Genomic DNA, 23,776 nt, shown 5'->3' on the forward strand with positions numbered 1-23,776 from the left:
TAGTTAACTCATTTCCACGCCTAAGTTGCGGGGCTGTTGTTTTAAAAGGGTGCGTGTGACGTCAGCACCTAGGCTGCCTTTTTCTAGGAGTAAGGAGTAAGGATTCCTCTTTTCCAGGTATCCATACAGTTCTCAGAATGTCAGCTGCATCCAGCACATTCTGTAGAATAGGGAACTGAGCCCTGAACCCTGGGCTCCTAATACAGCTGTATCTGATTCAGGCTGGCTCATGTCTGATCAAATGTCTTTTCTCTTGGGCTAGCCACCTTTCCAAACATGTTTTTAATTTAATTTTGTTTTATTTTATTTATTTTATATGTATAGAGAAAAATATGGCTGATATTTAGGAAAAAGCGAGACAAGAATTTGTATCATTTAGACAGAAATAGGCCTTTTTTAAAAAGTATGGGGTGCCTTGATTTGGGGCATTTAGACAGCAATAGACCTTTAAAAAAGTGTGGGATGCCTTGATTTGTGTCATTCAGTCAGAGATGGGCCTTTAAAAAGTATGAGGTGACTTGTTTTGAGCCATTTAGACTGAGATAGACCTTAAAAAGTAGGATGACTTAATTTCAGTTATTGAAACAGAGATGATGGACCCTTAAGTACTGTGGGATGCCTTGGTTTGGGTCATTTAAACAGAGATAGACCTTTAAAGTGTGGGATGGCTTGATTTGGGTCGTTTAGTATGAGATAGACCTTAACATACTGTGGGATGCTTTACAGCTATGTCTGACTGCTGAAAAGGTTCTGTTTCCTACAGAAGGCAGGCATTTTCAAAATAGGGACTTAAAGTAAGGTGTAAGGTTGTAGATCAGAAGAAAAGCATGCTGTTAGCTGCACATGTTAGCTGCACACGGCTCTGATTCATTTTCAGCCTCCATCATCCAGTAAGGACAAGAGCATGAGAAACAGGGTGCATAGACAGAAGCCCATGTCCCCTGGGGCATCACCACCCGTGCTTTCCAGCGCTATTCCTGTCCAGAAGTGCAGGACAGCTCCTGGGTTAAGTGTATCTTACAGATATGGGGTATGAATTTAACTAGCATAAGAACATAGTTGACTTCTACGAGCTACATTCGTTTACTTTGTGCCATCTCAAACTCTCCTAGAGTAAGAGAGGCCAGGGGAGGGTTGATGTTCCCCAGTAATGGACTGTGTTATTAAGGGTGAAAGTTGCAAAGGTAATGCTGGCCTGTGAAACAGTGGGGGTGAGAGAGTGGCTCATTTACCACAGCCTCTCAGGGTTATTTCTTTAAAGGTGTTGGTTTGCAAATGTCTTTGGCATTTGAACCACAGTATTAAGTTCTTAGTGTTGATGATCTGAGGATAATTTGTGATATCCATATGTAACTAAATTATGGCCACTAGCTCCTTACCCACTGTTGGAAGCCAGCCACCGCTTCTCCTTACCTTTTGCACCACAGTAATGAACACAAAGTCCCTGTGACTCTGAGAAGTGCAGCAGGAACCAGCCGGAGTCCTCTAGTCTAGCTCAGTTCTGACACTGTCTCTGGTCAGATCCTGCAGACCAAGACCACAGGCCCAAGCCTACTTCCTACATGAGGTGCCCAGACACAAGTTTCACACACACGTCTGACGCACAGGCTGCAGGCAAGGTTCCCACAGCCCTCTAGGGTTTTTGGTACATTGGATAAATAGAGAAGGTCACAGAAGCCAGGGAGACATTTGCTCAGTTTTGTTATAAAGGGTGTGACAGGGGACCCCCATGAATCAAAGCATAAGGGGAGGCAGGCAGGAAGGGGTGTGTATCGGGGCCACTCCCTACCGCTATGGTCCTTCCACGATTTCAGCTGTGGGGTCTCTGTGGAGACTTGGGTGCATAGGCATAGGTGCTGAGAGGCTGGGTAAGGAATCCGGCAAGGCCGTTCAGGGTCCAGCACAGCTTTCTCCACGCTGCCTGCAGGACCCCTCAGGATGACGAAGGTCTTTTGACCTAAATAAAGACAGGCCAGAGAATGTCTTAAAATGGAAAGGTTGGGAAGGATTGGTTTCTAAGACTTAAGTTGTAGTTTGGGGGGCTTGCCTTGGGGAGGGAGCTAAACTGTTAATCCTCAGCCCTTCTTTTTGAGAGCATGTGTGTGTGAAGACTCCAGACCCATACTGTCTCTTAGGGGCTTTTACCTCTCAGACCTGGTGGGTTTTTTTGTTTGTTTTGTTTTGTTGTTTTTTTTCCAGACAGGGTTTCTCTGTGTAGCCCTGGCTGTCCTGGAACTCACTTTGTAGACCAGGCTGGCCTCGAACTTAGAAATCCACCTGCCTCTGTCTCCTAAGTGGGATTAAAGGCGTGTGCCACCATCGCCTGGCGCAGACTTGTTATTTTAATTTACTTAATGTTAAGCTTTCATATGTCTTGATGTGCCTTCCAAATTTTTAAGGCAGATGATATAAAATCTATTAACAAGGAAAAAAAAGAATCTTTTCTGTGACTTCAGGGGGGTGAAAATCACTGATGGGATCTTGTTTTTCTTTTTAAAGTTAAAGAAATTTGGGATGTTTCTGCTGTTACTTTAAATTGATCCCCAGATGCCTGATTTTTGTTGAGCACATGAAGTTTCTGATTGTGGAATTTGAAAATCTGTTCTGTGGGAGATAGTCCAGTCTGCGCTTCATTTGTTCTATTCATAGACAGCCACTGTCCCTGCCTTGGGATCCCTTAGAGGCCAGCATGGGCACTGAGCCCAGTGGCCTCTCCGTTCGTCTCCTTCCTTTTTTATTAGATGAATGTCATCCTCTTTGTAACATGATCCTATGGTCATTACATAAATCATGAGCAGGCATGAAGCAAAGGCCGTGTCCTCTCACTTTATCTCCACAACAACTGTAAGCTAAGTACTGCTGCCCCTGCATTTTCTTTTTTAGACAACAAGGCAGGCACTAACAAATTAAGCTACTGACCTGCTCCGACAGGGAAACCGGTGGCCATGGGTGTGGAAGCAGGCTTGTCAGCCCTCAGCTCAGGCTGACATCCAACAGGCTATAGCTGGTTCCCAGATAGTGTTCTCCTTTCCAGCGGCCACAGGTCTGAGTTAGAGATTTGCCTCTTTGTGCTTTGTGACTTTGTAAGTTGAGGAAATCCTCCAGGCTTCGTCTGTCCACTCGGAAAATATGTGTAAAACCCGATGTTCAGCTCGTGACTCTGGTACTGGACGGGAAGGAGCTGCTCTTAGCTGTTCCTTGTTATTAATTTTTTGCGGGAAGGAATAAAAATACTATCAATATCCTGCACTATGCCGGGTGTTTTCAACTCAGCGGTCTCTCTGGCCCGGGACTCCCTAAGTTCCCTTGGAGGTTGGCTGCCACGCCAGCCCCATGCAACGACCACCCACCCCCAGGTCAGTGACCCCAATACCCAGCAACCTGGTAAAAACAAAACTCTAGAAGCTTATAATTAATTAGATTTATATATCAATAAATTCTCAATTCACAGGACGCCTACACAATAAATTCAGGGCCAATTGATAATGGTACAAGCCGCTACTTAGATTAGACAAGTTATCTCAATTATTCTATCCCTAAATGATATTGCATCTATCTGTGGCTATTAAAACCACACAGAATCTGAATCATCCTGTTTGTCGCCCTCCATCTTGCTTCCTTCTCTCTGTCTCCTCCATCTCATCTCTGTAACTCTTCGCTCCGCCTCCTCTTTCCCTGTCCAACACAGGCTTCTTGTTGTATAAATAACTAAATTAACTGGACAGGGAAAATCCTGCTACAATTAATATAGCACACTTCTGTGGCCTCTCTAAGATTGCTTGGGGTCGCCCTGGAATGCTAAGCTCTGACTGGCTTGGTGTAGAGCGGGTGCCCATGGTGCACCTCTGAGGTTGTCTCTTCTGTTCTGGAGGCAGCTAGTGGTCTTCTCTACAAGCAAGTCAAGGCATTAGTGCTGGGCTCTGGAGTCTGAAGGAGTCCAGTCTCTGTTGGGTGGAAAGCTGACAAGAAACCAAAGGGCCACTTTGGTTTTGAACACAGCTGGTGTTGGAGATAGGATGGAGACTCAGGTAGCTGGGACCAGATGTTTAGAGGAAGGGAGTTTGAAAAGATGCTGCTGTGTGTGGGTGAGGGCCTTGGGGCTGGTTCTCCCACCCTTCCATAGACTGCTTTCAGGAAACATCAAACCTCAGAGAAAGGTCTTTTAAAGGTCATATTACTTTCTAGCTGGCTGACTTAAAGCCCAGATGACAAGAGTGGGACCAGCTTCCTGAGAGCTTGGGGGGAGAGGGGGAAATGGTAAGCTTCTGTTATGGAGAATTATTCTGAGTCTCTAAATAAAGCATGCTCGCGTAAGGAGTTTCTTCCAGTAAGCATCTCTGTGCTGTGTAATAGTCATACCTCTGTCTGCCTGTCTATCTAATTAATCCATCTAAATGTTTATATATCTTGTTACAGCTTTATTATATTTTTCATTTTCATGTGTTTGATTTGTTTTTCTTCTGAATTTATCTATGACTCTTGACTTTTTAAAACAGTTTATTTGGTTTTATGTGTATTAGTGTTTTACTTGTTTGATTGCATTTATGTGTAGCGTGTGTGTAGCTGGTGCCCTAAGAAGTCACATTCCCTGGCACTGGGGCTACGGATGGTTGAGTCACTCTAGGTGCTGGGAACTGAACCTGCCTGGGTCCTCTGCAGGAGCAGCGAGCGCCCCTAACTTCCGAGCTGTCTCTCAGCCCTGTGACTTACAAAGGGAAGCGAGATCGCAGCGAGCACCCAGAGGTGCTGAGGATGTGACCTGCCATTGAGACTATATGATTCTTACACCATGAATGAAGGTTCCTCTCTGAAAACCCAGGCCTCAGGAGCTGAGGCGAGAGAGGTCCATGAGTTTGAGACCAGCCTGAGGTACATAGTGAGTGCCTAGCCTGGGCTACAGAGTGAGCCTTCACCTCAGAAAGAAACAAAACTAAATGAATAAAATCCAGACCTGGTTGGAAGTTATGCCTACCTTCAGCAGCCTGCGCCACACTGGCCATTCCCTGCAACTGTCGGCCTGAAGAACTTAGGGGCCAGGCCTTCCTTAAGCCTGCTTTACGGGTATGTTTTTCTTGGCTTGGGATGTGTGAAGACAGGCCTCACTTCATGCGGAAAGGAGCCTAAGTCATTAAGTGGGGCTTCCTTTGTGTCGACGTCATGCTGGCAAGAGCGGTCCATTTGATAAGTGTCATATTAACTGTAAGCTGGACCGTTGTGAATTTTTAGAACTCTAGTTCAAATTTATCTGTGAAGGAGTAAAATTATATAGCATGAATTTAGTCATTGCCCTGAGTATATGATTGCAAAATCCAAATGTAAAACTGAGCAATTAATGTCTCTCTTTTTTTGTCTTTTAGCTTCCCAGATAAACTGTTTATTGGAAAAGGCTTACATTTTCAGCCGTCAGTTCTAGATTTTGGAGTACAGTAAGTATTTTTTTTTTATTATAACTAAATCCATCTTATTTGTATTTATCTTCAGCATATCTTTTTAAAGTTTCGATTTTTAATTATATATGTGTGTGTTAGGGGTTGTAGTTATGTCCACATGACTGCAGATGCTGACAGAGCCAGAAGAGGGCATTGCATCCCTGGAGCTGGAGTTACTGGCATCTGCGAACTGTTCGATATGGGTGCTGAGAACTAAGCCCCAGTCCTCTACAAGAGCAACAAACTGATAGCATGGCGCCCTCTCTCCAACCCTGTCCTCAAGTGTGTCTTCCACATGATGATATATACACAGCATTATATTTTAAGCATATAATAATGTGAAAGGATATCAATCCCGAGACTTGTTAAAGGAATAGTTTCATGAAAGGGAGGGTATAAAAGTTATTTGAAGCCCTTTCGGTTTTTTTGATGTTTACATTGCAGAGGTTTGCAGTTAGGGTCCATGCCAGGCGTGTGCTTTACTGCCAAGCCGTGCCACCAGCCCATCCAGTCACTTCATGGTACGCTTTATACTATTTGATAATAGCTAGATGTCAGCAAGAAGTCAGTGGCAAGTCTTGGGTTTTTTGGAACAAGTTTGATTATTTTATAATAGAAAAATTGAAGACAGATGATCTCCAAATCCTTTTAGGCCAGATGCCCTTGTTTCCCATTCCTGGGTTAGTGGTGGACATTTGGCAGAGAAGGTGAGATATGCTGTAAGGAGAGTCACAGTGCTAAATCATGAAAGGAGGAGACACAGGCTTTGGGATCCCACGAGGAAGAGGAGGGGCTGGGACACAGTTAAAAACATGAAGCCTGGTGGTAGGCATTGAAAAGGCCGCTCAAAGCTGTGCTTGGGCGCACAGCCTGTTCAGGTGCAGCTGAGTGAGGGTACGAGGTGATGGATGACTCTAGGGCCAGTGGGGTCTGCAGTGATTTGAGCTTTCACCTGCCATTCTTGTCACTTTCTGTCATTGTCATTGTCTGCCTTTCTGAAAGTTAGAGCGACAAGGAATGAACTGTCTTACTGAGCTTTTTAAAGGAGGTTTTTCGAAGGGGAGGAAGAGATAAAATTGTTAAGATAGTTTGCTAACTTTACAAGTTTCTAGGTGTCTGAACTAATTACTGAAGTAATTATTAACAAAGTCTTGCACTATAGTTCTAGCCGCCTTGAAAGTTCCAGAGCTCTCTGTCTCCTGAGACTAAAAGCTTGTCTTACCATGCTCAAGAGTATTTTGTATTGAATTACTTAAAAAAATTAAGAAATTGTTAAAAGTTGAATTTATAATCATTCAGCTGATAATGTAAGTTAAATGATTTATAATCTCACTGACTTAAAAATCTGAGAGAATAGTTTACACAAAGTGGTTTTTTTTTTTAAGGATTTATTTATTTATTTATTATATGTAAGTACCCTGTAGCTGTCCTCAGACACACCAGAAGAGGGCGTCAGATCTCATGGATGGTTGTGAGCCACCATGTGGTTGCTGGGATTTGAACTCAGGACCTTTGGAAGAGCAGTCGGTGCCCTTAACCACCGAGTCACCTCTCCAGCACCCCCCCCCCCTTTTTTTTAAGGAAATTGTGTGTATGCCTGCAGAGTTATTTTAGAATTTTAGAGACTGTTTAGATTGATAGGAATAATGACATGGATCATGGTGAATATAGCCAGAGTAGGACTCGGCATATAGGATCCTGGCTGTCATTTTCTCTTTCAGAACATAAAATGCCAAGATTTGGGAGCTGGAAAGAGGGCTTGGGGTCAAGAGCGTCTGCTACTTAGAGGATGAGGGCTCAGTTTCCAGCACTCAAATGACACCTCACAACTGTCTGTAGTGCCAGCTCCAGACAGTCTCTTCTGGTCAGGCACCCGCCAAGCATGACACACACGTACTTAAGGCAAACACTCATATACATAAATTGGAGAATTTTTAAAACTCTGTGATCTGTGAGTGTGTGTATGTATATGTGCTGTATCTGTCCTAATTAGCCATATGCATTAATTACTGGTTCGGTTATCTAAAAACATTGAATGGATTGTAATGACTTTGGTTTGGAAGGGTTACTGGTTTTTAGACTTGAAATACCTTCAGAAGATTCAGTTAAGTTATGACATACTTTGTAGTTTTTCAGTATGTTAAGGTGTTTTGTGTCATTTGGGTTGTTGTGTTACTTTGTCATTTGTTTTTCTTTGAGACAGGGTCTCTCTCACTGGGCCTCCAGGCAGGCTGGCCTCAGGCTGTGGCAAACTTCTTAGCCATGCCTCTGTAGTGCTGCCATTGTAGACGTGCAGCAGCAGCAGCAGCAGCAGCAGCAGCAGCAGCAGCGTCATGAGTTTCTGATGAGCTCTGCAGGGCTAACGTAGCCGTTATCTGAGGACGTGTCTCCATCTGTACATGCCTTTGTGCTTGAGTACAGGACGCACTTGCTGCCGAGGAGCGGTGCAATTTGCCCAGGGTCACGTCTCGGGTGGACGGACGAAGCTGCCACTCAGTCATTCACCATGCTAATTTTCGTGGTAGTGACTGTCATTTAGTTTCATTTACAGCACGTTTAAGAAAGAAGTCACTGATGCTTCCCTCTACCTACCGCTGGCTCCTGTTTGCTACTACAGTGGCACAGCAGCCATCACACTCCTGATTCCCTCCTTGCCTGGTCCAGCTTCCCCTCACTCTTCTGGTATCAGCCTCAGGCCACAGTAGACTTTCTCCTAGTTTCCGTTTCCACCTTGTCGCTCCTTCTCTTCCTTCTGCTCCCTGAGGGTTAAAGTTCTGCCAGTTCCAAGGCTGGAAGTGCTAATCATTCATAAATTTTCATTATTCTTTGGTCATATTAAATTAATAGATTACCTTCCAGTTGTCACTACTGAGGGAAATTCATACCCTTTTAACACATGTAAAAATAGAATATTGAAAAGTAGAATAAAAATAGCCAGTGGCAAGGAGCTTGTGTGTCTCCTGGGATCCGGTGGCTGCAGACGCAGACACCCTGCTGTGGAGGGTGCTGCCATCTCTCCTTAGTGCCACTGTGAGGAGAGAGTCCTGTTCTCCGTGTTCTTGGAAACCAGAACACTTGTGAATAGTATGTAAAGTATTAGGGGCAAGTTTAAATAGCTCAGTTGATTGGTTGGTACCTTTGACCTAAGGACACTGAAATCTGTATTCATTTATGGCAAGAGAGGTAGACATGAGCCCAGTTCTCTGGCTGGGTTTATAAGGTGACCCTTATTTATGTTTATAGTAGGGGTTGTTGTTGTGGTGGTTGTTGTTGTTGGTTGGTTGGTTGGTTGGTTAGTTTTGTTGTTTTGGTTTTTCAAGACAGGGTTTCTCTGTGTAGCCCTGACTGTCCTGGAACTCACTCTGTAGAGCAGGCTGGCCTTGAACTCAGAAATCCGCCTGCCTCTGCCTCCCAAGTGTTGGGATCAAAGGTATGCGCCACCATGCCTGGCAGTAAATGATTTCATTTTAATTGAAGTATTTAATTAATTTAAATTTAATTATTTAATTAAATTTGGGGGCTAGAGTGGTAGTTCAGCATTTAAGAGAGTTTGCTGCTTTTCTGGGGACCTGAGTTTAGTTCTAGCACACACTGGGCCATCTCACAACCACCTAACTTCAGCTCCAAGAGATCACAGCCTCATCTGAACTCTGTGGATCCTCCCCTAGTCCACACACATGTGGCATGCATCCACTCAGATGCTTACCCATACACATAAATGCCACACACATGTGGCATGCATCCACTCAGATGCTTACCCATACACATAAATGCCACACACATGTGACATGCATCCGCTCAGGTGCATACCCATACACATAAATGACACACACATGTGGCATGCATCCACTCAGATGCTTACCCATACACATAAATGACACACACATGTGGCATGCATCCACTCAGATGCTTACCCATACACATAAATGACACACACATGTGGCATGCATCCACTCAGATGCTTACCCATACACATAAATGACACACACATGTGGCATGCATCCACTCAGATGCATACCCATACACATAAATGACACATACATGTGGCATGCATCCACTCAGATGCATACCCATACACATAAATGACACACACATGTAGCATGCATCCACTCAAATGCTTACCCATACACATAAATGACACACACATGTGGCATGCATCCACTCAGATGCTTACCCATACACATAAATGACACACATATGTGGCATGCATCCACTCAGATGTATACCCATACACATAAATGACACACACATGTGGCATGCATCCACTCAGATGCTTACCCATACACATAAATGACACACACATGTGGCATGCATCCACTCAGGTGCATACCCATACACATAAATGACACACACATGTGGCATGCATCCACTCAGATGCTTACCCATATACATAAATGACACACACATGTGGCATGCATCCACTCAGATGCTTACCCATACACATAAATGACACACACATGTGGCATGCATCCACTCAGATGCATACCCATACACATAAATGACACACACATGTGGCATGCATCCACTCAGATGCTTACCCATACACATAAATGACACACACATGTGGCATGCATCCACTCAGATGCTTACCCATATACATAAATGACACACACATGTAGCATGCATCCACTCAGATGTATACCCATACACATAAATGACACATACATGTGGCATGCATCCACTCAGATGCTTACCCATACACATAAATGACACACACATGTGGCATGCATCCACTCAGGTGCATACCCATACACATAAATGACACACACATGTGGCATGCATCCACTCAGGTGCATACCCATACACATAAATGACACACACATGTGGCATGCATCCACTCAGCTGTATACCCATACACATAAATGACACACACATGTGGCATGCATCCACTCAGGTGCTTACCCATACACATAAATGACACACACATGTGGCATGCATCCACTCAGATATATACCCATACACATAAATGCCACACACATGTGGCATGCATCCACTCAGATGCTTACCCATACACATAAATGCCACATACATGTGGCATGCATCCACTCAGATGCATACCCATACACATAAATGACACACACATGTGGCATGCATCCACTCAGATGCATACCCATACACATAAATGACACACACATGTGGCATGCATCCACTCAGATGCTTACCCATACACATAAATGACACACACATGTGGCATGCATCCACTCAGATGCTTACCCATACACATAAATGACACACACATGTGGCATGCATCCACTCAGATGCATACCCATACACATAAATGACATACATGTGGCATGCATCCACTCAGGTGCATACCCATACACATAAATGACAAAAGTAAATTCTAGACATCAAAAGGACCAAGGTTTGAATCACGCAAATGTGTTTTGTTTATAAGTGGAGGTTCTAGAATATTCATGATCTAAAATATATGTCAGATATATTAAAATCTTTCATTAAAGTAAGTGCTTAGAAAAGTCACCATAGAACTGGGACAGAATGTCCAGCATTGAGTGGCAGTTTCATGGTGTTCCACCTGAGAGAAACAACATGCATATCATTCTTAGTCAGATAAGATTTTTCCCTGTGTGAGGCAGGTAGCCCAGGCTGGCCCTGGACTTGCCACTGTGTGTAGGGAGTCCTGTCCTCAGTCTCACGGTCCTGCTAGAATAAACAGCACATCTTCATTATTAGAAAAATTAGAATAAGACTCTAAGAAATATGAGCACAACACCCCCGAGGATTTTGTTTAAATTGGAATGTAGGTCGGTTTGGGGCCACACTAACCAGAACCGTAGCTTTGGGGATCTGGAAGAATGCTGCAGTGCGGTTCTTGCAGGCTCCATGCAGCCTGGTGGAGCAGATGAAGTCAGTGCGGGACGTAGGAGCGGAAGGAAATGACCATTGCAGATGTGGCCTGGAGGCCTTTCCTGCGCTCCACAGTCCTCTTGCTAGGCTGCAAGCATCAACCTCCTGATGCTCTCCCACGGTACTGAGCTCCGTGAAAGTTCTGTCCTTTCCTTTCTCCCTCTTGAACTATCACACAAAAAAAAACCTGTTTGCCAAAAAGTGCAGTGTGAAAGTGTGCTTGCCCCAGTGTTGAGTACATTACAATAGGCCATGGAGGAAGAGGGGATTTCCCTGCTCCCAGGGGCCATCTTTTCCAAGGCTCGGAACTTCAGGGTTTGCTTCCTTCATATCATTCTTTCGCCTATAGCCGCCATCTCCATACATTGATTGGTCATGTGATAAAGGGAAAGATTCCCCTTAATACTCCTTGGCTACGTCTGCCCCCATTTAATTGCACTGATCATCTTTTGTGCATTCATTTCTTCAGCTTAGGAGAGTGGGCCTGGCTTGCGTGTTTCCTTGATAGGCTCTGGGAAGCTTTAAATGGTGAATACAATTTCTTACCTAAATTACATTAGTACATGCAGAGTATGTTTGCTTTATAAACAAAAAGAAATGTGAAAGCACTTAATAATGCAGGTATGCTGAATTCTTACAACACAGAAACAAATGGGGCGCCAGTGTAGGTTGTCATTACTTTTGCAAAAATAAAGGGGTTTTTTGTTTGTTTGTTTGTTTGTTTGCTTTTAACACTGCTATATATTAAGTGTTTTATTTCCAACAAGATTTGATAGTTGTTCTGTTCTGAGAACTATTTCCCTGCAGAGAGGAGTATGCAGCAAGTCTCCCCGTCCCACTAAGGTCCCAGTGACAGACCAGAGTGGGGCCCACCAGAGTGGGGCTTGGAATTTACTGAGCTTACTTACTGTGGATGAGAGATTACTGAAAAGAGCACAGGTAACCTCAAGGCAGCTGCACCGAGGAGCCTAGCCAACACTAACTCTCGCTGGCTCTGTAGACTGTGTCTCCTCTCAGGTCTCCACAGCCTATATCCTCCAGCCCCTCCTGTGAGGGAATGCCAGCTGTCAACACACCCGGCTGTGATCGTTTGCAACCAGACATAGCCGAACTCTTGATGATGGAGGCTTTTGGCCCTGAGGATGGTACTGTCTACCCTGTTCTTTGAACTCTTAATGAACATCGATGGCTCTCTGGGGTTAAATATGTATAGGCTAGAGATGCAGCTCAGTGGTGCACGCATGGCGTCCTGAGTTCAGTCCATAGCATGAATAATGACGAGTCAGTGCATGCATGAGGACGGTGGTATCACATGTACTTTGTCTCTCCTCTCCCCAACCAGGTTCCTGGGACACCCTGCAGCGAAGCTTCTCCATGCGTACAACCCCAGTAGGGACAGCGAGGTGGTGGTGAACTCGGTGTTTACAGCTGCTAGACATTTCCACGTGCCGCCTGTCCACTGCAGGGTGAGATTGAGAAGTTTGCCTTCTGCTCACAACCCCCGTGTGGCCCACGCTTCCATTTGGTAGCTTTGTGTCTGCTTTGTGTGTCCTTTCCCATCCATTTTCTTTCCTGAGTTCGGTAGCGCTGGATACTTAACGGGGAAGCATGATTGAAGAAACTGTCTATTAAAAAAACAGCATGGCTTTATCATGGGCAGAGAAAGTTCATGGTATTGATCTTAAGGTCGGCATGGATGCTGAGGCTTCTAAACCTGGCCCTGGGTGTAGAGTTGTGCCCCTCAGACCCCAGAAAGCCAGGGCTCCTCGTGAGGGGCTTCTTCTGTAGTTAACTGACATGGCGGCAGAACTTTTAGTTGTTCAGTCACCTTGAACTTCCTTAAGCTTTTAATATGTGGATGGCCATGTTGCTCGATGTTACAATTTTCCCAAACTAAGGAGAGCAAGGAGATGTTAACAGGGAAGCCCTACATTTGGCCTGTGGTTGGTTTGGTTTATGCAGATAAACACTGTCCCTGGATTTAATAAAGATATCTGCCCACCTGTATATCATTCTCTGAACGTAAATAGAAACAGAGCTGTTAGGTACAGACAGGTGAGCACGGGAGAAGAGGAGAGTAGAAAGTGGAGGGAGGGCGCGGGGCAGCTGGTTGCCCGGAGTTGGCAGCTGCTCTTGGAGTGACAGAGACAGTCAGTTTGGAGAGGCTCGGGGCTCCATGATGCTGATCATGATGCCTCCATGATGTGATGATCCAGGAGCTGTTTGCAGTAGTCAAAAGGAGAGAAAGTCTCTAAGTACTTTCCAGATGGCTAACTAGGTACTTTCCTTCCAGGTGATTCCAGCAATGGGGAAAACGTCCTTCAGAATTATTTTCTTACCTACTGAAGAAGGAAGCATTGAAAGCTCTTTATTTATTAATACCTCCTCACACGGAGTCTTTTCCTATCATGTAAGTACCTTCGGTTTGCCATATACTTTGGCTGTTGATTTGGAGTATGACTGTTTTTAAAGGGCTCTTGGAGAGATTTCCTTCCCTTCATGGCCTTAAACTACAGCCTATGGCGGTGCTAAGTCTATTAACTTCCGTGCTTCCCCTTAGTGGGCCACAGAAGACCTTCCCTGCAGCCAGATGAGCCCTGGGTCTGTGAAGTGTGTGAGAATGAAGCCAAAACTACATACTGTACAGTTTTCTAGACTAAGAGCTAGCAGGCTCCTCCCTCAGACAGGAAGAGGGGTACTGCGAGGGCCGCTCCAACATGTTTGCCTGCTTCCTCTTGCAGGAGTGTTTATGGTCTGGAGTGTGTGGCCGTCCATTCCTGGGGAGGCTCTCCATTCACATCACTACTGAAATCAAGATATTGGGGAGGGCACATGACATACCATTTTGCTGGCGTTCCCAGAACAGGGACCTTAACCGGTGGTACCCAGAGTATACTAAAGATGGTTGGTTGTGCTTAGTTCTCAATAGATTCCATTAAATACATTGGTCCCACATCAGAAGAGAAGAGTTTTGCATTCTGAGGAACAGTTAGGGGTGTTTGTAGATGGAGACAGATGTGTTGGTTGGCAGGTGTGTGTGGACAAAGTGTGCCGACACTGACAGACGTGTGCTTCTCTTGCTTTCCTGCAGGTATCTGGAGTGGGCACTCGCAGAGTCTCTACGGGAGGGTCTGCGGAGCAGCTGCCGAACTCATACTTTCTGCTTCCGCAAGTCCAAAGTATTCAGCTTTCGCAGACACAGGTTATTGGAATAGAGCTACTTGGAACTAATTTGTAGAGTATGCAACATGATCTGCATGGTTGTATTAGGGTTTTACTCTATTTGGAAAAGTCTTGGAATATGGAAGTATTCCAAGTAGTTAAAGCATCAGTGAAATCTATGCATTCTTCCTTTTCGTGTGGGTGTGGGTGTGGATGTGCGTGTGCATATCTGTGTACATGCCTGACATGCCTGAATCCAGGGCCTCTTTCATGCTAGGCAAGTGCTCTTGCACTGAGCTGTAGCCAACCCTCATACTTCCTGACAGCCCAGTGCTGCTGTTCCACAGTTCCCCTGACCCCACTGCTGCCCTATGAAATGGATTTGTTTCTTTATTTTAGCTATTGGGCTATGTGCTCATGATTCTGCCTCCCTTTTTGTGCATCCATTTCCTTGAGTATAACTTCATGATGCAGCTGAGGTCACAGATAGACCATGAGCGTTTTATAGGGCTTGCTAAATTTGACTGGCTGCTTTTCAGGAAGACAGAAAGAACTTCTAGAGCCACCAGCAGTGACAAGCTTCCAAAGATGTTTACTGTCCTATCCTCTTCTTACTCTTGTCCTGCCTGGTTATGACTTACTTTCGTTTTGGTACTTTGAGTTGGGCTTACCATGTATCCCTGACTAACCTAGAACTTGCTGTGTAAACCAACCTGGTTTCAAACTCAGAGATTTGCTTGCCTCTGCCTTCTGAGTTCTGAGATTAAGGGCAAGCACCACCACACCCTGCAGGAGGAACATTCTTTTATGTTTTAGTAATTCTATACATTTAAAAATTCTTTTCATGCACATTTCATTAGCATGTGCTAATTATAGGACTGGTACTTTGGTACTTACCTCTCTTTTCCCCAATTGAGCCCATCATCACCTGCTTAAAACCTGTTAGTGCATTCTTTCAGGTGTTAAAACTCATACTTAGTCCTTGGTACAGTCTTTACCCCAAGTGGCCTTGCATTCCAGGGAGTGGATCCAGGCCCTTGTGTATGAAAGGACAGTGCAGTGCTCCTGAGATGCAGCCCCCAGCCTGGCTGCCGGCTCTTCAGTCACAGTGCACAGCACTCTCCTCCCGTCACCACATTCCGCTAGCCTCCTCTGATTGTCCCTGGATGCCATTTACCGTCCATCACTGTCCTTTGCACCTGCAAGTTTCCCAAGCCTCTCCTCTCGTCTTCTCTAATTTGCCCTGATTTCTACCTCTTTGGTTCAGAAATTTTCTAAGACATGTGGAAGGGTGTCTGCCCTTCCCAGCCTGGCTCGTGATCCTTGGATGTAGTGGAACCATTTTCCTTTCCTTTAGAGCACACATGTCATGAGTGGGTAAGAGGGCTTGCTATGCAGACATGAGCATCTGATTTCAAAACCTCTGTTCCCACATGAGAGCCAGGCATGTTGTCTGTGTGCTTGTAACCATGGTGTTGTGGGAATAGCGACAGGAGTGCCACTGGGACTTGCTGGCCACCACCTAGCTTCTAGGTTCTGTAAGAGATCCCAGTCTCAATGTAAAACAAGGTGATTCAGGACATCTGGCTTCCTCCTCTGGCATCCACCCCATGTACATGTGTGTGTACATCCATACCTGGACATATTCTCCTATAGAACATGTGCCGTGCGCATGCACGCACACACCCACCACACAATGTAATCACCGTCTGAGCTTTGCTCCAAGCTCCGTGAACGTGGCGAGTTCTGATTCAGATTTCCAGGGGGCTCCCTTCCCCTCAGCGGGTGGCCATAGCTGAGCTCTCTGAGTTGTCAGTAGGCTCTGTGGCTGTCCTTGATGGGCTGGTTTCTGCTCGCTGCCCTAGGCTGGCCTTGCTGATAGTGACTTGGCTTTTCTTGATCTTGCTCTTGCAGATACAGGTTGAATATCCCTAATACAAAATTGTGAAATACAAAACATTAAAAAAAAATCCATACTGTTTGAGGGTGGATATGATATCCCTGTGGGAAATTTCATACACAATCTCATATACTTATTTACAACTAGAACATAGACACGCCAAAAATATTCTGTATCTTAGCTGTGCTATGTAATGTGTATGTGAAATATAAATAACTTTCATGTTTAAACCTGGATTCCTTCCCTAATATATCTCATTACGTACAGGCAAATATCCCAGAACTCAAAGAGTCCACCCCTAAAATCTTCCTGGCCTTGCACATTTGGAAAAGTGGAGTTTGATCTGTGCTTCTGCCATTTTTTCTTTTTGCATTTTATCTTATTTTAATCCACCTTACTAATGTCTAAGAGACATTGTAAAAATCTACTCATTGAAAGACAGCAGTCTTGTGTGTTTAGTCACAGCGTGGTGACTACTATTACCCTCTGACCTTGGCACATATTTCTTGCTTCAGGCACCTGTAGCTGCTTGTGGGGGTGCAGAAACTGCCTGATGGCCGCTCCATTATAAAGGAGGCGTTTTGGTTTGTTTGTGAATAAGAGACCATCCAGGGATCTCTGGAGGATTCCTGAGCAGAGAGAAAAGAAAACGGACTGGACATGGCCGGGGCTACGTGCAAAGGAGTAAGAACAGGGAAGGGGATAGAGGAGACAGGACAGGCAGAAGACAGCGAGCCAGTGAGAGACGGGACGGTGAGAGACGGGACGGTGAGAGACGGGACAGTGAGAGACGGGACAGTGAGAGATGGGATAGTGAGAGGCCGGGCAGTGAGAGACGGGACAGTGAGAGACGGGATAGTGAGACAGTGAGAGACAGGACCCTGAAAGACGGGACAGTGAGAGACGGGACAGTGAGAGACGGGACAGAGAGACAGTGAGAGACGGGACAGTGAGACAGTGAGAGACAGAGTACTTGGGAAGGGGGCATGAAGAGATCCAGGATCTGAGGTTTGAAGGCCCACAGAGGCTGATGCAGGGACTTTGAAATGTATGACAGGTACTTATGAATAGGGACTGAGGGAACCTGGAAGCCAGTGTGGTGGTCTTTGATATTCTGATAGCCATCATGGGTGTATGTTAATGGACAGCCAAATGCCTGTTCTTTCAGTCAAGAGAAATGGCTTCTTTTGGGGACTGGGTCCCAACCCAGTTTACAAATTCCTGAAGAATACTGGCTTTTCTCTGCCAGAAATCTTTCTACAGTCCAAATGAAGCCCATTTTTGGATGTGTGGACCGCCCGCTTGAGACCTAACGGTAGCCACTGCCCATGTCGTGAGTCTGCACACTTGACATAAAGGAAATGTGGTCTTTTGTGATTGGCATCTGCCCCTTAAAACTTTCCAGGTTTCAGTGACATCTTTCCTTTCTTTAAATTGCCAACTAGTATCTGCGTATGGGCAACATCACGCTATGTGTAACTCCATCCATTCATTTGAGTTGTTTGCTTTTGGCTGTTATGAATATTGTTGCTGTAGGCATTTGTTTGCTTATATCATGAAGGAAAGTCAGGGCTGGAACACAAGTGAGGGAACTAGAGGCAGGGAGTGAAGCAGAGGCCACGGAGGAGTGCCGCCTGCAAACCGGATGGCTCTTCACGGTGGCGTCTGCGGCTGGCCGATCCAGCCCAGGACCAGCCATAGGGCAACATGGCCACAGTGGCCTGGGCCCTCCCACGTCAGCCCTTAGTCAAGCATCCCATAGACTTGCCATATGCCATTCTGAGTAGGGTACCTTCTCAGTGAGGGTCCTGCTTCCCAACTATGTCTAGGTACACCAAATTGACAAAAGAACCTAACGGACGTAGACGTACACCTAGGAGTACAATTTTGCTAAGTAATATGTTTTAGGAGCTGTCAAAACTTTAAAAAAGTGCTTATATCATTTTATAGTGCCACCAGCAATGGTCATCAACTTTGTCATTCTGCATCTGGATTATTTTAAAAACAAACATCCTAATGGGCATGAAGTCATTTGATCTGCATTTCCGTGATGGCTCAATAAAGAGCGTCCTTTGGCATGATCATTGAAACTTGGGTGCCATTTCTGAAGTGTCTGTTTATATGGCTTGCCCTCCCTTTTAAAATAAGTTGTTTGTGGGCTGGAGAGATGGCTCAGCACTTAAGAGTACTAACTGCTCTTCCAGAGGTCCTAAATTCAATTCCTGGCAACCACAGGGTAGCTTACAACCATCTGTAATAGGATCTGATGCTCTCTTCTGGTAATCCTGAAGACAGCTACAGTGTACTCACAGTCATAAAATAAATAAATAATAAAAAAAATAAACTTTAAAGAATGAGTTGTTTTATGTGGTGTGAGGTAGGATGGGGCTGCACATATGCCATGGTGGAGCTCAGAGGACAGCTCCATTACTTTGTCCTCGTCTTGCATTGTATGGGTGTGGTGACCCAGCTCAGCCTCTAGTTTGGATGTAACTCACTACCACCTCCGCTTCTTTTATTTTTATTTTTTATTAATTTTTTAAGATAGGGTTTTTGTTTGTTTGTTTGTTTGTTTTTAATGTAGACCAGGCTGGCTTTGAAACTCCCTATGTAACCAAAGATGACCCAGACCATCTCATCCTACGACTACCTCCTAAACACTGGAGTCACACGTGTGCATGTGTACATGGTGGTTTGAGCAAGCCCAGGGCTTTCCCCAGGCTGGACCTGGCTTGGCCAGCTGGCCTGCATCCCTCTGCCTTTCTCTCACTGAGAAGAAAGTGAGAAAAGTGGGAAAATGTGTTGACTTTTTAGTTGTGAGACGTAGAAGCTCTCTGTCCTAGAGAGCATGACTTTTATCCAAGTTCATGATTTGTAAATAGATTCTCCCACTTAGTAGATTGTCTTCTTTTGATAGTATCCTTTGACGAACAAAAGATACAGATTTTGATAAAGTCCAGTTTATCCCTTTTCACCTTTGGTTAGTTAATAGTTTTATTATTTCATTTAAAGATTCTCCCAAATTATGGAAAGACAGTGCTGCCACACCATGTGGTCCTCATGAAAGGCAGTGCTCCCACACCATGTGGTCCTCATGAAAGGCAGTGCTGCCACACCATGTGGTCCTCATAAAAATAGTGCTCCCACATCATGTGGTCCTCATGAAAGGCAGTGCTCCCACACCATGTATTCTCATGAAAACAGTGCTCCCACACCTTGTGGTCCTCATGAAAGACAGTGCTGCTACACCATGTGGTCCTTATGAAAACAGTGCTTCCACATCATGTGGTCCTCATGAAAACAGTGCTCCCACACCATGTGGTCCTCATGAAAGGCAGTGCTCCCACACCACGTGTTCTCATGAAAACAGTGCTCCCACACCTTGTGGTCCTCATGAAAACAGTGCTCCCATACCATGTGGTCCTCATGAAAGGTAGTGCTCTCACACTGAGTAGTCCTGTCCCTTACCATCATTTCTCTTCTCTGGGCTGTGGCATTCTCCTTTGCTTTTGTCTGTACAGAGATTTGTGCCTTTATTTAAGTCAGGCCCTGTTGGATGTAGCTCTCTCCAAAGCCAGTCAGTCTGTCCATCAGTTAATCGATAGTTCTTGCGTGTTCCAGTCAATATGTGGGATGTGAACAAACTCTGTAGTGCCCCTACTCTTTTGCTGAGTATGTTTCAAAGTTTGTTGACAGAACTGGTCCCTTGTCAAAAAGCAGCACAGCTGTCCAGTTCCGACATCTGAAGGTGCTTTCTGGAAGGCACATATTTCATGGTCTCTTAGTCATGGTTAGGAAAAAAAAAAATCTTAAACTGCTTTCCAGGGCTTATTATATACCTAAAGGTAAAATCCTACAAAATTTAAACTTAAAAAGTAATTATGGAATTCCTAAAAGCATATTTGTGTTATAATATTTCTACACTCAAGCTGTGTGCTTGTGCATCTCTGTGCCCCTTGTGTGTGTGGGCCTGTTGTTGCCAGCTCTCCTTGTCAGAAGGAAAGTCTTTATTCTCAGTATTGTCTTGGGAGTCTTCCTTCTGCTAATGTTGCTCATCTGGGGATGGAGGGTTGTGTGTAGGACATCATAATTCTTCCAAAGGGTTCTAGGTCTCCAGTGCTCAAGGCAGAACTGTGGGTTTTTTCCTGGCATCAGGCTAGAAAGTATGCCAAGCATAGCTAAAGAGTGAAATGTTTAGACAGAGACAAGTGCATCATCAACTTTAAAAAAAAAAATTGCCTATTTCCACTGAAAGGGAAGTGACTTCATTTTGTTTAAGGAGAAAGGTGAAGTTTAAGAAAAGTAATACAACTATTTTATGTGTAAATTAGACTAAGATGATAGAGTGATTCACAAATGTTTTCAGTGAAACAAGAAGTTCATAGAAGTGTGTGTGTGTGTTCCCATATGTTTATGTGCTTGTGCATGTGCACCCATGCACCTGGGGTGGGGCGTGTTTCTATGATAATGTGATCTTGTGTACAGGGAAGTGCAAGCTTCTTAGCTTTGTTACAATGGAAGGCCGTCCCTAGCTAGGGTCCAGTGGCCTCTCCTTCCTTGGAGCGCCTGACTCTTCCTTCTGGGCTGATCATCCTTCCCGGAACACACACCATCCCTCTCTACCCGCTCCTCTTTGTAAGGTCTAAGTGTGCTAGCTCAATATTCCAAGACCCATTTCAAATGTATGCTCTTCTCAATGTTCCCCTGGTCCCTGTCAGCCCTGGGCTTTTCTCTACAGCACCGGGTCCACACCCTGTTGTGATATGTCCCCCCTACTCTGCTGGGGAGAACCTCACCTAGACAGAGCCAAGTTGCCACCAGTTTTAGAGTGTCCATGTCAGCTGGCTGTGTAGTACCCTGAAGGCCCTGAGTTTTAAATAGATAGGTGAGTCAGTGGGAATTTGAGCTGACCCACAAATAGCACCTAAGCAGTCCCTCCCTCGTTTGAGCTTCCCCTTTTCACCATGCACTGACCTTCAGCAGACAACCACCGCAGCAGGTGCCATTGTTCTTATTTTAGAAATTGTTGAAAGGACTCGGAGTTCAGATTACTTCATTGGAGGATTAGAGCTAGGACTGCAAGTGACTACTAAGTTGCTTTAGTTTTTCCCTAAATGTAGTAAGTGCCATAATGATTTTCCTCTGTAATAGTCATGATACAGGGAAGAAAAATGCCAATAAAATTTTTTTTGCAGCATTTTTATTATGACAACAAACCCGACATAGTTTAAAGTTCCACAGTGGAAAAAAGGATTTTGACCAATTGAACTGTCAGCTTAGTAGCATATTAGAGCTCTGTCCAGACTATGATTTGGAGGTCCACGTGGAAATGTTTGACAAGTGTGTAAGCCCAAGGTTGACTGGGTGCTCTTATGGTGTAGCTCTGTGGTGGTAGAGCATGTAAATACGATGTTAGCTCTCAGGAAGGCAGGCACTGATTGATGCAAAGGCCATGGAGAGGAGCCACTTACTGGCTTACTTCCTCTGGACCACATGTCCAGAGGTGCTACTGCCCCCAGTGAGCTGAGCCCTCCCACATCAGTTATTAACCAGATACGTGCCCAGAGGCCAGTCTGCTGGGGGCAGTTCCTCCTTTGAAGTTTCCTATCCCAGATGGCCTTGCTAGCTCTTGTCAAGTCATTAGAAATGAAGAAGGAACCAGCACAGTTTGTTTGTAATTCATAATAATTAAAATATGGTTACATTATCACCTCTCCCTGTCTTCCAACCCCTTTCATGATCTCTTTTCCAAATTTATGACTGCCTTTTCTCTTATTATGGTTATATACATATAAATATACACATAATTGTATACACACAACCTGCTGAGCCTGTTTAGTGTTGCTTGTATGTATATGTTTTCAGTGCTGACCATCTGCTGTTGGGTAACCAGTTAGGAGGCTCATCCCTGGGGAAGACCAGTTCGCCCTCCTTTGGTGGTACCAATTGCCCATGGCTCTTTGTCTAAGGGTTGCACCCCATGAAACATATTTTCCAAAAACATTTTCTTCAATACCTTCATAGATCTAGGCTGCTCACACATAGAAAATGTTTTCTTGATTTATTTGGTCAAAACAATTTTTGAAATTGTCATCCCAGTATCCATCAGTTGTGTGAAAGGCTAAAGGAACTTAAAGTTTTGGAGCCATTGTAGAATAAAAATTGTCTAGAATGAAATTGTAGTATAGGAAAGCTAGAGAAGTTACAGTTAAAGGGAGTCCGTGGCACACAGTTGTATTGTGTGCACACACTTGTGCACGGTGACACACTAATTTCTAAAAAGTATTTTTTCAAGATACTCTCTGATTGCAAAAATTATGATTTGTAACAAAACAAAAGAAACAAACCAGAGGAGTGAAAAGTAGAGGGTGGCTTTTATCAGAGTGTGTGTGTGTGTGTGTGTGTGTGTGTGTATGTGTGTGTGAGAGAGAGAGAGAGAGAGAGAGAGAGAGCATGTGAAGATCAATATTTTCTCTGTGTGTGTGAAAACATCATACTGAACGCCACTGATAAATGCAATTAATATATCATAGTAAAAAAAAAGTATTACAAAACAGCCACACTTTGCAGAGGTCACCATTGTTGATAGCTGTTGTGTTCTGTAATTTTCTAATTTGTGTGTGGATGTGGGATGGCTCTCTGACAGTGACCATGTTGCTGTCCTGTGTGGTGAAGAGACTTTCTTGGGTGTATGATGTCTAAGATACCCCTGACCAGACAGGAGTTAGCTTTTGAGAGCTGGCACAGCCTTTGCTGCTGGCACATGATGTCAAGGCTCATACCTGCCAGGAACGGGCTGGAGCCTGACGTGAGGGTGTCCACGTAGTTGCTGTTGGATAGTCAGCTTCACGGGTGCTGATTCTGTCAGTTCCGTCTGACTGTGGGATGGGGGAGGGGTAAATCAGTGTGGGGGGGAGCTTGAGGGAGACTTTCACTCACAGTTAAACCGTGGAGAGGGGGGGGAGAGGGCACATTTTACATCATCATCATCATCATCATCATCATCATCATCATCATCATCATGTGCTGGACTGTTGTACACAGTAGGGAGGGTCAAGGGTCCCCACAGTGGTCTTGATCTGTGGATTGCCCTACATGATTAGTGGAGTGGGGTGAGCAGTCTTCTGAGAGGCACAGTTTAGATAAGGGATATTTCCCTCTACTAGATTATAAACTGAATCAAGCTTTATGTCCTAACTAATAAATGACATGGTCTGGTCTATTATATGAAATAATAATTGAATTCAATAATAGGGAGATAATCTTAAGGAATTATAAGCTGTTTATGAAATTATGGCCTACAGTTTTTTTTTTTAAAACTTCTTTCAAATAGTCATTGTATTAGAATACTATAGGAAGTCTTCTGTTAGAAGTCTTAAAGCTGCCTTGTTGACACTGTTTTCTGACCAGTTCTGAA

General features: G+C 44.6%; 1 protein-coding gene and 1 long non-coding RNA gene across 3 annotated transcripts in view; both read left to right on the forward strand.

The window, feature by feature from the left end:
* The window catches only part of Tmem131l (transmembrane 131 like), a 152,954-nt gene that overhangs the window by 71,986 nt on the left and 57,192 nt on the right, over positions 1-23,776 (forward strand). For both annotated transcript variants that reach the window (XM_052180286.1, XM_052180285.1), the window contains exons 4-7: positions 5,358-5,426; positions 12,640-12,763; positions 13,591-13,707; positions 14,389-14,499. In XM_052180286.1, coding sequence (XP_052036246.1) covers positions 5,358-5,426; positions 12,640-12,763; positions 13,591-13,707; positions 14,389-14,499 — 421 coding nt within the window. The remainder of the gene's footprint in view (positions 1-5,357; positions 5,427-12,639; positions 12,764-13,590; positions 13,708-14,388; positions 14,500-23,776) is intronic.
* LOC127683218 (uncharacterized) lies at positions 9,561-11,132 on the forward strand. Its single transcript, XR_007977505.1, has 3 exons — positions 9,561-9,751; positions 10,116-10,167; positions 10,480-11,132. It is a non-coding gene; the product is annotated as an uncharacterized LOC127683218 (long non-coding RNA).

This window comes from Apodemus sylvaticus, chromosome 4 (assembly GCF_947179515.1).
Source record: "Apodemus sylvaticus chromosome 4, mApoSyl1.1, whole genome shotgun sequence".
NCBI lineage: Eukaryota > Metazoa > Chordata > Mammalia > Rodentia > Muridae > Apodemus > Apodemus sylvaticus.